Raw genomic sequence first — 16,457 nt, 5'->3', positions numbered from 1 at the left:
TATTGGTGGCCACTACAACCCTGTGATTGGCTATCTGTGTACTATGGGTGGTCAATACAACCCAGTGATTGGCTATATGTGTACTATTGGTGGCCACTGCAACCCTATGATTGGCTATCTGTGTACTATTGGTGGCCACTACAACCCTGTGATTGGCTATCTGTGTACTACGGGTGGTCACTACAATCCTGTGATTGGCTATCTGTGTACTGTGGGTGGCCGCTACAACCCTGTGATTGGCTATCTGTGTACTATGGGTGGCCGCTACAACCCTGTGATTGGCTATCTGTGTACTATGGGTGGTCAATACAACCCTGTGATTGGCTATCTGTGTACTATTGGTGGCCACTACAACCCTGTGATTGGCTATCTGTGTACTATGGGTGGTCAATACAGCCCTGTGATTGGCTATCTGTGTAGTATGGGTGGCCACTGCAGCCCTGTGATTGGCTATTTGTGTACTATGGGTGGCCACTGCAACCCTGTGATTGGCTATCTGTGTACTATGGGTGGCCACTGCTACCCTGTGATTGGCTATCTGTACTATGGGCGGTCATTACAGCCCTGTGATTGGCTATCTGTGTACTATTGGTGGTCAATACAACCCTGTGATTGGCTATCTGTGTATTATTGGTGGCCACTACAACCCTGTGATTGGCTATCTGTGTACTACGGGTGGTCACTACAATCCTGTGATTGGCTATCTGTGTATTATGGGTGGCCGCTACAACCCTGTGATTGGCTATCTGTGTACTATGGGTGGCCGCTACAACCCTGTGATTGGCTATCTGTGTACTATGGGTGGCCACTGGAACCCTGTGATTGGCTATGTGTGTACTATTGGTGGCCACTACAACCCTGTGATTGGCTATCTGCGTACTACGGGTGGCCACTACAATCCTGTGATTGGCTATCTGTGTACTATGGGTGGCCGCTACAACCCTGTGATTGGCTATCTGTGTACTATGGGTGGCCGCTACAACCCTGTGATTGGCTATCTGTTTACTATGGGTGGCCACTGCAACCCTGTGATTGGCTATCTGTGTACTATGGGTGGTCAATACAACCCAGTGATTGGCTATCTGTGTACTATGGGTGGTCGCTGCTACCCTATGATTGGCTATCTGTGTACTATTGGTGGCCACTACAACCCTGTGAGTGGCTATCTGTGTACTATGGGTGACCATTGCAACCCTGTGATTGGCTATCTGTGTAGTATGGGTGGCCACTGCAACCCTGTGATTGGCTATCTGTGTACTATGGGTGGTCAATACAACCCTGTGATTGGCTATCTGTACTATGGGTGGTCATTACAGCCCTGTGATTGGCTATCTGTGTACTATGGGTGGCCACTGCAACCCTGTGATTGGCTATCTGTGTACTATGGGTGGCCACTACAACCCTGTGAGTGGCTATCTGTGTACTATGGGTGACCATTGCAACCCTGTGATTGGCGAAAAACTTTAACCAAACTGGAAACCGCCACCCCCAACCAACACCCCCGCCACCCCCACCAACATCCCCCATCACCACCGCCAACCCCCCCATCGCCACCCCCACCAACACCCCCGCCACCCCCATCACCATCGCCACCCCCACTGACAGCATCTGATCCTCCTCTTATACCTCTCCTCCTCAATACCTTTCCTTACTTCATAAGGCAAGCTAATAAAACGAAACACACAGGCAAGGTGTGCTCTACTGTTCATGGAAAAATGACAAGATTGACAACAAATATTACTACCAGTACCTTGTCCAGATTTCTGGCGTAAATGTCGTTGAGTCTGTGTATGTATGCATCCCGAGCTTTCTTCACCTGTCTAACATTAAATAAAAACACACAAATATTATTCACCATGGAAAGGTACAAGAAGTTACATGTATGAGTCAGTCACAGGTTGTGTTCACACTGAGTCAAAGTCTTATACATGTCTGAGCCAGTCACAGGTTGTGTTCACACTGACTCAAAGTCTAATACATTTTATACATGTATGAGCAAGTCACAGGCTGGACACATACTGACTTTACAGTTTAATACACATATGAGCCAGTCATAGATTGGGTATGCACTGACTTTACAGTTTAATATATGTATAAGCCAGTCAGAGGTTGGAGGCATATTGACTTTCCAGTTTAATACACATATGAGCCAGCCACAGGTTGGGTATGCACTGACTTTACAGTTTAATATATGTATAAGCCAGTCACAGGTTGGAGACATACTGACTTTCCAGTTTAATACACATATGAGCCAGCCACAGGTTGGGTATGCACTGACTTTACAGTTTTATGCACGTATGAGCCAGCCACACATGGGGCACATGTTGACCTCACAGTTTAATACATGTATGAGACAGTCACAGGTTTGGGTACAGACTGACTTTACGGTTTTATACACATATGAGACAGTCACAGGTTGGGTATGCACTGACTTTACAGTTTAATACATGTATGAGCCAGCCACAGGTTGGGTATGCACTGACTTTACAGTTTAATACATCTATGAGCCAGCCACAGGTTGGGTATGCACTGACTTTACAGTTTTATACATGTATGAGCCAGTCACAGGTTGGGTATGCACTGACTTTACAGTTTAATACATGTATGAGACAGTCACAGGTTTGGGTACACACTGACTTTCCAGTTTAATACACATATGAGCCAGCCACAGGTTGGGTATGCATTGACTTTACAGTTTAATACATGTATGAGCCAGTCACAGGTTTGGGTACACACTGACTTTCCAGTTTAATACACGTATGAGCCAGCAGCAGGTTGGGTACACACTGACTTTACAGTTTCGTACACACATGAGCCAGTCATAGGTTGGGTATGCACTGACTTTACAGCTTCATACACATATGAGCCAGCCACAGATAAGGTACACACTGACTTTACTGTTTCGTACACACATGAGCCAGTCATAGGTTGGGTATGCACTGACTTTACAGTTTAACACACATACAAGTCAGCTACAGGTTGGGTACACACTGACTTTACAGTTTAATACATGTATGAGCCAGTCAGGGGATGGGTACCCGCATGTAAGTACATGTACGAGGATTACCCAAATGAGCATGTACATGCCCATGTACCTGATTACCCAAGTGAGCCAGAACTGTACTACGGTTATCCAAGTGAGCCAGTACTGTACCATTATTACCCAAGTGAGCCAGTACATGCACCATGACTGCCCAAGTGAGCCAGTGATGTACCATGATTACCCAAGTGGGCAAGTACATGTACCATGATTACCCGAGTGAGCAAGTACATGTACCGTGATTACCCAAGTGAGCCAGTGCTGTACCATGATTACCCTAGTGGGCAAGTACATGTACCATGATTACCCAAGTGAGCAAGTACATGTACTATGATTACCCAAGTGAGCCAGTGCTGTACCATGATTACCAAAGTGAGCCAGTATTGTACAAGTACCATGATTACCCAGACTTGACACTGTACCAAGGTCTAGCTCTCACTGCTGACATGGACTGATGTTGTACCAGGTATAAACATAGCTGTCAGATTGTGTTCATTCCAAGAAATAACTGCATGGAAATATGAGAGCTAACAAAATACATGTCTGTGTATTCAACACACTTGAGCATATTCTTCTCCTCACCAACACTCAGTAATACATGTATACATTTCTGACTCACCCCCAGTTGAAGCCACCCTTGACTTCCACATCAAATCCATTACTTTTAAGAAGATGCAAACTCTCAGCATGCATGGCACAATTGAACATGATCTTTTTGGGGACGCATCCCACATTGACCTGAAAACATAAAAAAAAACACAATGAAGAAGCGTGACAACTCTACAACTGGTAGCCTGCATATGTATATGTACACATCAGCATCTGACCCTCACCCACACACAAACTATGACTCAGGACCCTCACTGCCACTTCCACCCTCACTGAAACCCCCATCATCATCCACACTCTCCCCATGACTCCCCATCCTCATTTACCCCCCCCCCCCCCCCACCAACTCTCACACCCACCTCAACCTCACTGACATCCTACACCAACACGCACCACAACTCCCAATCCTCATGTAGCCCCCAAACCCTCACACCCACCTCAACCTCAATGACATCCTACACCAACACACACCACGACTCCCCATCCTCATCTACCCCCCCCCACCCCCCCAAACCCTCACACCCACTTCAACCTCACTGACACCCTACACCAACACACACCACGACTCCCCATCCTCATTTACCCCCACAAATCCTCACACCCACCTCAGCCTCACTGACATCCTACACCAACACGCACCACAACTCCCAATCCTCATGCAGCCCCCAAACCCTCACACCCACCTCAACCTCAATGACATCCTACACCAACACGCACCACAACTCCCAATCCTCATGCAGCCCCCAAACCCTCACACCCACCTCAACCTCACTGACATCCTACACCAACACGCACCACAACTCCCAATCCTCATGCAGCCCCCAAACCCTCACACCCACCTCAACCTCACTAACATCCTACACCAACACGCACCACAACTCCCAATCCTCATGCAGCCCCCAAACCCTCACACCCACCTCAACCTCACTGACATCCTACACCAACACACACCATGACTCCCCATTCTCAGCCCCCTCTCCCCAAAAAACTCACACCCACTTCAACCTCACTGACACCCTACACCAACACACACCACGACTCCCAATCCTCATCTACACCCCCCCGCAAACCCTCACACCCACTTCAACCTCACTGACACCCTACACCAACACACACCACGACTCCCCATCCTCATTTACCCCCACAAATCCTCACACCCACTTCAACCTCACTGACACCCTACACCAACACACACGACTCCCAATCCTCATCTACACCCCTCCGCAAACCCTCACACCCACTTCAACCTCACTGACACCCTACACCAACATACACCATGACTCCCCATCCTCATCTCCCCCCACAAACCCTCACACCCACTTCAACCTCACTGACACCTTACACCAACACACATCACGACTCCCCATCCTCATCTCCCCCCCCCCACCAACCCTCACACCCACCCCAACCTCACTGACACCCTACACCAACACACACCACGACTCCCCATCCTCATTTACCCCCACAAATCCTCACACCCACCCCAACCTCACTGACACCCCTACATCAACACACACCATGTCTCCTCTATCCTAATTTACCCCCTCCACCCAGGCTCACAAGCACTCACCACCTTTACTGACAACGTACAGACCCCCACCCCCATACCCACCCACCCCACACCTACACATTCCCCAGGACTCCCCATCCTCAGTTACCCTCCACCCTCGGCCATCTCAAAAAATTAACTACATTATGATATTCCACAGCTGATGACACCAATGGAACTATAACTGTTTGTTCACATTACATCATCTGAGTGAAATGTACAAGTATGAGCACCTGAGAATTATAACTGAACATCAAGGATATCCTTGATCAATCTTCATGTGTTTTTTAAGCAGTTTAACATACTACAACCCTAGATGTGCATGGTGTATGTGTAGGAATTCATGGAATGCTGGAGATTTCCTGGTAAAGGAAAAACTCATATCTGCCTTGACTCACAGCCGCAGTATCAACCCAGTTAAACCCAAGTGAGTTTTTTGTGAATACTACTTAAGCAGGCCCGAATGATTTACTTGTGTGCGATATGAAAGTATTTTTAGGCATAGTTTTCATCTGTTTATCATGTCACATTTTCACACTGAAAAGGCTAAATAGATAGGCCTGTATTCACTCATGTCCCACCACTTCATGTCTCACTTCAAGTCACATTTTCACACTGAACAGGCTAAATAGATAGGCCTGTATTCATTCTTGTCCGCCACTTCATGTCTCACTTCATGTCACATTGTCACACTGAACAGGCTAAATAGACAGGATTGTATTCATTCAAGACCTGCCGCTTCATGTCTCACTTCATGTCACATTGTCACACTGAATAGGCTAAATAGATAGGCCTGTATTCACTCATGTCCCGCCACTTCATGTCACATTGTCACACTGAACAGGCTAAATAGATAGGCCTGTATTCATTCATGTTCCGCCACTTCATGTCTCACTTCATGTCACATTGTCACACTGAACAGGCTAAATAGATAGGATTGTATTCACTCATGTCCCGCCACTTCATGTCTCACTTCATGTCACATTGTCACACTGAAACAGGCTAAATAGATAGCCTGTATTCATTCATGTCCCGCCACTTCATGTCTCACTTCATGTCACATTGTCACACTGAACAGGCTAAATAGATAGGATTGTATTCATTCAAGACCTGCCGCTTCATGTCTCACTTCATGTCACATTGTCACACTGAACAGGCTAAATAGATAGGATTGTAATTCATTCATGTCCAACCGGCCCAGATAGCACAGTTGGTAGAGCGTCCGCTTCGGGACCGGTAGATCCAGGATCAATCCTTGATCGAGTCACACCTAAGACTTTAAAAGAGGAAGTTGTAACTTCCTCACTTGGTGCTCAGCATGAAGGGGATAGTGCAACGACTGGTTGACCCGTATCAGTATAATGGCTCGGGCGGGGCGGCTTACTTGCCTTCGGTAAGTCGTCTCAGTGAAGCAGCACTAAATAAAAGAGCGGTGGAAATCCGTCCTGCAACAAGGAGGCACATTACACGTACATGCACCCTAATGATTACTTCGTCGTCATATGACTGAAAGATTGTTGAGTACGACGTTAAACCCCAAGCACTCACTCACTCATTCAAGTCTTGCCATTTCAGGTCTCACTTCATGTCACATTGTCACACTGAAAAAGCTAAATAGATAGGATTGTATTCATTCAAGTTCTGCCACTTCATGTCTCACTTCATGTCACATTGTCACACTGAAAAGGCTAAATAGATAGGATTGTATTCATTCCAATCCTGCCACTTCATATCTCACTTCATGTCACATTGTCACAATAAAAAAGCTCCATAGATACGCCTGTATTCATTCAAGTTTCGCCATGACATGTCTTGCTCTTTGCTTAATAGCCTACATTAATTGTTACCGGTACATGTAGACAGAAACCTGAATATAAACATCAAAACTCTCCCTCAACAGTATTCTCCACGTCGGTTCAAAAAATCACATTCCACATGGACACTGTTAAGGTTAGCCCTTGAATTGTACTACTGTCGAACTAGCTGTACTGTATGCCTACTTGTCCCATATGTAGAACTTGAGATTAGTGCACTGTCACAACAGAGTTCACACGATGTGGTGGTTAAGGTGCACAACGCATAAGCAAAATGCGGTTAAATGAACAATACAGCTAAAAGCATGACTGTAAATGGACGTCTACGTACACAAGTGCCGCCCCACGGTCCTTGCTCGATAACCGCCGCCCGGGCCCCCGAACTCGGCCGCCCGACGAGCACTCGCCAAGCCACCGGACCCTCCGCCGATCACCAGATAGTCAAACGTCTTCACCACTGGGGCCATTCTACAGAACAGTCTGGCTTGCATATACAGTTAAACAGCTCGCTGTCACAAAAGGATATGGGATTTAAATTCCGCTAACCTTTCCTTTTGAGAGCGGAACGGGGACTTCTGATCTGACTGATTCACTGTTGTTTACATCCGGCTGCTACATGCCAAAGGTGTGCTGCAGAAAACTGCACGGTCATCCTCCATTTGCTGAAAATTGAGCGTGCAGGGTTATTTCCCCTTGGCAATGGTCATCTCTTCATACTTATTTCCCACGGAGAATATTTGTTATTTAAAACCATACTCAGGAATTTTTCACTTATATTTTATGCATATTCCACATGAAAACTGCATAGCGGTCAGTTTTATGGGTGAAGGAACCCGGAGTGTACGTGGCAAGCCAGAAACCATTACTTGACAATTGATATCCTGACTTCTACTTCACTGCACATGCACATGTTGGCCTGGATGTTCGCCAAATTGGTAGGGAAGGCAAGTGCTTGGCTTCATCGAGAATCAGATTGGGAAAATAGCCATACGAGCGTCTTCGGCCACGTGTTGTCACTACAGGAAGCAATTTTAGCCAGTGGGCCACGGCCCGTCTCCCGTTCACTCAAGAAACCATCTCATGATCATCCCCGTAACAACAGGCCTCTCATCAGCTGCTAATTAACTGTGATCAGATTAAGTCTGATATATCCATAGACCGATTCTTATCAGTTAAAACTGAGCGGCGCAATGCCTTCCCACGGAGAATATTTGATGCGATATTTTACAGTGTACATGTGCTCAGTAAGAAAACAGTGTATATGTCTGTCGCGGTAAGTGTTATTAAATGCTTGTAGGGCCTACAGCTCGCAAACGAAAGATCCATCTACAGAACAGCTTGCGTGGTCCAGAAAATTATCGCACCATGCATGAATTTTTCAAGTTCTGGGCAAATGAACAATAATTGTAATATGCATATTCGCTGTCTACATGTTTTAGCCTCTTTGGCTTTTGGTGCGTAGCACTGCGTAGTTAAGCTAAGTGATTTCTGGAGCTCATGTGGTTGGCCACGATGACTGCTGCTCGAAACCAAAGGTGGCCTTTACTTTTCTGGAAAATTCTCTGTCTGTTTAGCCGTTTTTGTAGCTTCTTCTTAGGATCTCTATATGCCATATTTTTCTTTCTCGCCTCCCCTCTTCACGTTATCCTTTGCGTCTCTTCTTCAGTTCACTGGAATACACCACATAAGCAAAGTTGTTCCTTGCCCTTGTCCGTTATCGGAACGTTAGCGGTGTACTTCCAGAGTAGATGAACAGAAAACGCAACAGATAGACAGTATCCGATGTTTCCAGGAAGCAAAGATTTTATATACAGAGGAAGATGCTTGTGTCTGCGCATGCGCAGACTCCTTAGAAACTCCACAAGGTATATTTAGGGTTGTGTATTGATGATGTTGAGAGCTTAGCTCCTCCATGTACGTTTCGGAATGTAGTGTTATTAAGTTTTGCATACACTAAGAATTAAGGCACAACTGAACTGAACTCAACTGGTCGTTCGCAGTTGGTCCCTAGTTGTCGTTGGTGGCCATACTACTTTGGATTGAACCGACATAGCCTACACGTAAAGACTGAAATACAACTTTAGTCGCGCCGTTGTTCATACACGCGACATTAGGCTTGAGTCGAGTCGCGTCTTAAGCTCCACAGGTTATGCAAAGTTCAAGGAATACGTAAAACGTCACTCAACTGGCTTTCCAATTTCCAATTTGACTCACCAATGTTGCAATGCCTATTGTAACGCTAACCAGATGTGTCACACTCAGTTCTTGAGTCGAGAACAGGGAAAGTTGTTCAGATGTCGTTGGCTTCGCTATCAGTTCAAGTTGTCGCGTTTTGTGATCGAGTATTTTTAGGAACTGTATGGGATTAATACCCATGGAGGTGTTACTTTCTTTGTGCGTATAGGAGTGTCACGTGGGACTCGCATCGACAACGGGACGAAGATAATATATTCCGTATACATGCCCGGTGTCGCGCAACTATTTTGTAACAGTAGGGGCGATTCTGCACTCCTCAATACATTCAGAGTGGACATGCCTTTCATTTTAACAACGGCGCTTGTGGCTGCCAGTATTCCAGCAAAAGTCAGAGTCAGAGTGGACATGGTCTTCTTTTTAACTGTAGTGGTTGTGTCTGACAGATTTAGAGCGAAATGTTGTGTCTGACAGATTTACAGTGAAATGGTCCTTGATACTGAATTCCCAATTAGCTCCATCTGTCAGTCAGAGTGGACGTGGTTTTCTTGTTAACTATTGTGTCTGTGTCTGACAGATTTACAGCGAAATGGTCCTTGATACTGAATTCCCAATTAGCTCCATCTGTCAGTCAGAGTGGACGTGGTTTTCTTGTTAACTATTGTGTCTGTGTCTGACAGATTTACAGCGAAATGGTCCTTGATACTGAATTCCCAATTAGCTCCATCTGTCAGTCAGAGTGGACGTGGTTTTCTTGTTAACTATTGTGTCTGTGTCTGACAGATTTACAGCGAAATGGTCCTTGATACTGAATTCCCAATTAGCTCCATCTGTCAGTCAGAGTGGACGTGGTTTTCTTGTTAACTATTGTGTCTGTGTCTGACAGATTTACAGCGAAATGGTCCTTGATACTGAATTCCCAATTAGCTCCATCTGTCAGTCAGAGTGGACGTGGTTTTCTTGTTAACTATTGTGTCTGTGTCTGACAGATTTACAGCGAAATGGTCCTTGATACTGAATTCCCAATTAGCTCCATCTGTCAGTCAGAGTGGACATGGTGTTCTTTTTAATGGTATATGAATGTCGGACTTGACGCTTATATTTATAACCTGTGCATACCCCAATTCTGCTGGTGGTTTTTGACCCCGAGGCGAGGCCTCTGCACAAGTATACCAATAACTCTGAACTACAACAATATGTATAGGACTAACGCTAGGAGTAGTGGTGCATATTCCCAGGGCGAGTGAATAAATGATTCGTTCGCACTAAGACCCATTTCCATCCAAATACCGGATATATTTGAAAGCATTAAACATGGTATTTCCACCAAACCGTGTTCTATCCAACTGAACGATTGTTTGACATTGAATTCCCAAAGCAAACATTTAACTATTTCCAGATGTGGACATACCAATTGTCTTACATGTCCATCATTTGATACATCCGCCACTTTTATTTCCGCACTGACTGGTAAATGTTATTCTGTTAATTCCTACGTTAACTTAAGTTGTATTGCATCAAATTGTATTTACTTGGTAACATGCAAAAAGTGTGGTCAGCAGTATGTGGGGAAGACCACCCAGAAACTACATCTACGGGTGAACGGGCAGCGTAAGTCGGTGCGCAAGAAACAATTGCTAATAGGCAAGCATTTCTCTGCCTCCGACCATGACTGGGACCATTTCAGCATTCAGATAATAGAATCGGTTTATCCATCAACAAATTAGAGAGATATCGAATTTGAACGTAAAATCCGTGACCGTGAGCTTTTCTGGATGCTAGAGATTGGTTCAGTCTTCCGGTATGGGTTGAATGATAACGTTATGGGAATCGGCAATGTAACATCTAGCCAACCATATGACTCCATCGTAACAAATTTATTCAAATACCATAAACGTAGACCTTGCAGTCATGGTAGGAGGAAGTTCAACAGAAACATGATTCACAAACACGTTACAGTTAGCTATTTAGTAGGATTGTCGTATGACACCAATAGCATGCATGCTCTACGCATAGTATTATATGCATTGACATTGAATTTGCTAAAACAGGTAGTTCAAGATGTATCCAATAACATACACAATTTTAATGTTCCACCTCACCTTGTACGTCTGTGTCAAGACATATCGTATTTTCGATTGTATCGCCCTGTAACTACAATTGAAACTCAACACGATCGACTCTTTCTGAAGATAAAGTATGTAGACAGTGGCCTTGATTTAATTAACCTACCACGCATCTTTAATGAACCTGATGTTCGTAGTGCTGTGCCTAATTATTTTAATATCCAAGAGCCACCTTGCATATCCTATGAGTATACAAAGCCTATCGCTTCCAAAATTTTCAATTATTCCCAGGCCTTCAAGGAGTTCGATTTGGCGACGTATACTTCTGGCGGCTATAACTGTTGTGAATCCTCAGTTTTTACCTACGACAAATGTAAACATGTCCTCACTGGTGACCTTAATATTATTAAGAATCATGATCTAAGGAATCTCTTTGTGAGGGGTCCTAAGTATAAAGAAAAGAGAAATGTCAACATAGGATCAAACAAAAAAAAATCATATCGGCAATGGAGGAGTATGTTAAAAAATGGTCAAAACGGGAGAAAGTGGATTCTTCGGTACTTAACGATTGGCTTGAGATTGTCAAAAAGAAAGTTAGTTTAACTATACACCATCTAGACATTGATGCTCTACCTAAAGTTAAACAGGTTCTGAAGGATCCACCTGTGCAAGAAACACTCACTGACTTCCATAGTAAATTTGTCACCATTGTAGCAGACAAGGCTCCAAATAATGTCATCTTTATTTGCAAGAATTATTATTGTCAAATTCTTGTTCAAGAGCTATGTGCATCTACAACGACATCCACGTATTCTGCTACTACATGTACTATGGAGGAACTATTTCACAAACACAAAACCTTTCTTAAAGAAAGGCGCGTAAATATACCTACCCGTCATACAGAAATACCGCAACTTTACTGGATTCCTAAAATGCATAAATCCCCATACAAGGCTCGATCTATTGCAGGTTCAAGAAGCTGTTCCACCAAACTCTTGTCAACCCTACTTACGAGAGCGTTACAAGAAGTAAAGTCATTTTGGAATAAGTATTGTTGTGCCATAACAAAAAATTCAGGTGTCAACTGCATGTGGATTCTTAACAACTCCAAACCTCTTACAGAAGAACTCGATGCTCGTATGCATGTACCGTACAAAGACGTATCCACATGGGATTTCTCTACTCTCTATACTACGATTCCTCACAAAGATCTTATTGAAAGAATATCGTCGTTAATTGTCTCGGTATTTACTTAAATAGGTCACCGTTACATTAACGTCAGAAGCAATAAGGCTTTCTTTAGTTCTACTCTTTATAAAGGTTACCACTCATTGGATGTTACATTATTTATTGAATTACTTGAATTTCTCATTAATAACATCTATGTGAAATTCGGAGATACCATTTACCAACAGTGCATAGGTATTCCAATGGATACCAGTTGTACGCCTCTTTGGCAGACCTACACCTGTTTTCATATGAATACGACTAGGCCTATATGCAAAAATTACTTAAAAGTAATATCTTAAAAGCTCGATCCTTTTCATTTACCAGGCGGTATATTAATGATCTACTGGCATTAAATAATCCCCATATTGCTGAAGCGGTGAACAGATAGTCCTTATGGTACATCTTATTTGGATCTATATCTGTACAAAAGACGAACAAGGTCTCCTTTCACGCCGCCTTTACGACAAAAGGGATAATTTCAATTTTGATATTGTAAATTATCATTTTTTAGATAGCAATATACCAAAGTGTCCTGCATATGGCGTATATATATCTCGCCTTGTAGCATTTGTCAGATCTTGCGTTAATTGTGATGACTTTAATCTGCGTCACAAGTTGCTAGTTCAAAAACTAGTTTGTCAAGGATACTCCATCAAACGCCTTCATTCTAAGTTTCTCAAATTTTACAATGAATGTAACACTCTCGTTGGCAGGTATGGACAGAACGTTCAGAATCTCTGGCGATCTGCATTGCGATCAACGACATAGATGGCGCAGTTATCCCTATGTGCATATCTATCATGTACATGGTATTTAAAAACATAGATGGCGCTGGTTGCCCAGTGTAACCGTCTATCTTGTATGTCATGTGTAACATCATAGATGGCGCCTCTTGTAGGATGAGATCTTTACATATTAATGGGAAAGACGTAATCGTCCGTTACTTTTGAATCACAATCTGATCGGTTAGGGTCTGTAACGCTCGTTATTTTCAAACTGTATCTAATACCGCTTAACCTGGGGCTAGGTGCCGTAAAGGTAGCCATGCTAATTACATCAGCATGACGCCTTTATGAACAGTTGCAATTAAGCACGACTGAGATACTTGTTTAATTGTTATTTGACATGGAACTCATTCACGGACAACGAATTTGAACTTTGATATGGAATTCATGCCTGGAATATTCATTGTCTGCCCGGCATCATTGAAAACTGATGACCGCTTCTCTCTTGTGTGTTAACGGCTTTATTTCTTATTTGTATAATTTCTTACATACCTTTGTCTTTGGGAGTAAGTGTTAAACGTTGTTTTGGAAATGGATCTTGCGATTATCGACTTGGAACGCCCTTTACGGACTACGAATGGTATATGAATGTCGGACTTGAAGCTTATATTGATACTGAATTCCCAATTCGCCCCATCTATCATGCAGGGTAGGCATGTTTTTCTTCGTAACTATAGTGGTTGTGTCTGACAGACTTACAGCGAAAAGGTTTTTGATAATGAATTCCCAATTTGCTCCATCTGTCATTCAGAGTGGACATGGTTTTCTTTTTAACTATTGTGGTTGTGTGTGACAGATTTACAGGGTAATGGTCCTTGATATTGAATTCCCAATTCGCCCCATCTATCCTGCAGGGTAGGCATGTTTTTCTTCGTAACTATAGTGGTTGTGTCTGACAGATTTACAGGGTAATGGTCCTTGATATTGAATTTCCAGTTTGCTCCATTTGTCATTCAGGGTAGGCATGTTTTTCTTCGTAACTATAGTGGTTGTATCTGACAGATTTACAGGGTAATGGTCCTTGATATTGAATTTCCCATTTGCTCCATTTGCCAGACAGGGGGTGTATGTTTTTCTTCGTAAGTATAGTGGTTGTGTCTGACAGATTTACAGGGTAATGGTCCTTGATATTGAATTCCCAATTCGCCCCATCTATCATGCAGGGTAGGCATGTTTTTCTTTGTAACTATAGTGGTTCTGTCTGACAGATTTACAGGGTAATGGTCCTTGATATTGAATTCCCAATTTGCTCCATCTGTCATTCAGGGTAGGCATGTTTTTCTTTGTAACTATAGTGGTTGTGTCTGACAGACTTACACCGAAAAGGTTCTTGATAATGAATTCCCCATTTGCTCCATTTGCCAGACAGGGTGTGTATGCATTTCTTTGTAACTATAGTGGTTGTGTGTGACAGATTTACAGGGTAATGGTCCTTGATATTGAATTCCCAATTCGCCCCATCTATCATGCAGGGTAGGCATGTTTTTCTTTGTAACTATAGTGGTTGTGTCTGACAGAATAGTATATTAAGACACACAGTACGCTTTGGGAAATCATGGGAGTTCACAAGCATATAAATGTCCAGTTATCGGGAGACTGCATCTCAAGAAGTTACAAAGATAGACGAAAAATAATTGCAGGCTCGGAAATCACCGGCCCGAAATACATCGGAATACAAGTTACATCAAACTTATAAAATTATGACGTCATACATCCTACCAATGGAGAGCTTCTAACGTTTCTAATAGATTTTAACGTCTTTTTTCAAAGTTACAGTAACTAGTATTATTATACACCTAAGTGTAGAGCGCCTACTATATTATGTAGTAAACACAACTGTCCAATATTTTTAATATATTGGACAGTTGTAACTGTGACGTCACATGTACGGACTACTTTCTGTTTGTCAACAAGCAGACGACACAACACGATGTTCGTCCGTGCTCGTCCAGAAAAATCTGTGTCTCTGGACAGTCCGTTCTACCTCTCACCAATTCCTGATTGTCGCCTCAAACCTGATGCAGCTGTGTAGTATTACTCCACTCCAATGGGAGAGCATCGTTTGGGAGAGCTAATGAAGAGGTCAGCCAAGGCTGCTGGACTGAAAGGCCGGAAAGCTAATCACTCGGTCCGAAAAACAACCGTCCAAACCCTTGTAAAATCTGGCGTCGCTCCACATAAAATTATGCAGGTCACCGGACACAAATCCCTTGCTAGCACCCAGGAGTAGATTCTAAATTAGATGACGTAGAACAGAAGCAAATGTCGAGTTTACTTCAGGGCAATCGCGCCTTCAGTCAACCATCTCCCGCGCTTCCACTCGATGGCCGGTCAGCTCAAGTGCACACAAACGAAGTTTTCACGACTCCGATGCCATCAACTTCCGCACAGAATCCCAAGGATAATCAGCTAACTTTGTCAGCAGAAAGGGGATATGACAGGTATGGCGTAGCCTGTATATATGCATGGGGATTTTCTTTGTCACCTGGAGATATGACTGGTATGGCCTAGCCTGTATATATACATGGTGACTTTCTTTGTCACCACGGGATATGAAAGGTATGGCGTAGTCTATATATACACGGTGAGTTTCTTTGTCACCAAAGAGGATATGACAGGTATGGTGTAGCCTGTATACATGCATGGTGATTTTCTTTGTCATCAGGAGATATGACAGGTATGGCATGGCTTTTATATACATGGTGAGTTTGTTTGCCATCAGGAGATATGACAGGTATGGCCTAGCCTGTATATATACATGGTGAGTTTTTTGCCACAACGGGATATGAAAGGTATGGCGTAGCCTATATATACACAATGAGATTCTTTGTCATTAATGGGGATATGACAGGTATGGCGTAGCCTGTATATATACATGGTGAGTTTCTTTGTCATCAGGAGATATGACAGGTATGGCCTGGCTTTTATATATATGGTGAGTTTGTTTGCCATCAGGAGATATGACAGGTATGGCCTACCCTAGATATATATGGTGAGTTTCTTTGCCTTCAGGGGATATGACAGGTATGGCCTAGTTTATATCAAAATGGCGAGTTTCTTGCAATTAGGAGATATTAGAGGTCTTTACCCTACAGGTGAGATAGTTTATCAGTAGCGAGCCTGTACGTTCGCCACATGTGGGATAGTTTGTCATTAGCAAGTTTATACGCC

General features: G+C 43.5%; 2 protein-coding genes across 2 annotated transcripts in view; both read right to left on the bottom strand.

The window, feature by feature from the left end:
- The window catches only part of LOC135478982 (glutathione reductase, mitochondrial-like), a 54,357-nt gene extending 46,748 nt beyond the window's left edge, over window positions 1–7,609 (bottom strand). Inside the window, 4 exon segments of the mRNA XM_064758672.1 lie at window positions 1,751–1,820; window positions 3,660–3,778; window positions 7,344–7,391; window positions 7,393–7,609. Coding sequence (XP_064614742.1) covers window positions 1,751–1,820; window positions 3,660–3,778; window positions 7,344–7,391; window positions 7,393–7,503 — 348 coding nt within the window. The 5' untranslated portion in view covers window positions 7,504–7,609.
- The window catches only part of LOC135479882 (DNA polymerase alpha catalytic subunit-like), a 338,179-nt gene that overhangs the window by 96,752 nt on the left and 224,970 nt on the right, over window positions 1–16,457 (bottom strand). The gene's annotated exons all lie outside the window — the stretch shown is intronic.

This window comes from Liolophura sinensis, chromosome 12 (assembly GCF_032854445.1).
Source record: "Liolophura sinensis isolate JHLJ2023 chromosome 12, CUHK_Ljap_v2, whole genome shotgun sequence".
NCBI classification, from domain to species: domain Eukaryota; kingdom Metazoa; phylum Mollusca; class Polyplacophora; order Chitonida; family Chitonidae; genus Liolophura; species Liolophura sinensis.
This window is presented reverse-complemented; position numbering and strand designations above follow the sequence as displayed.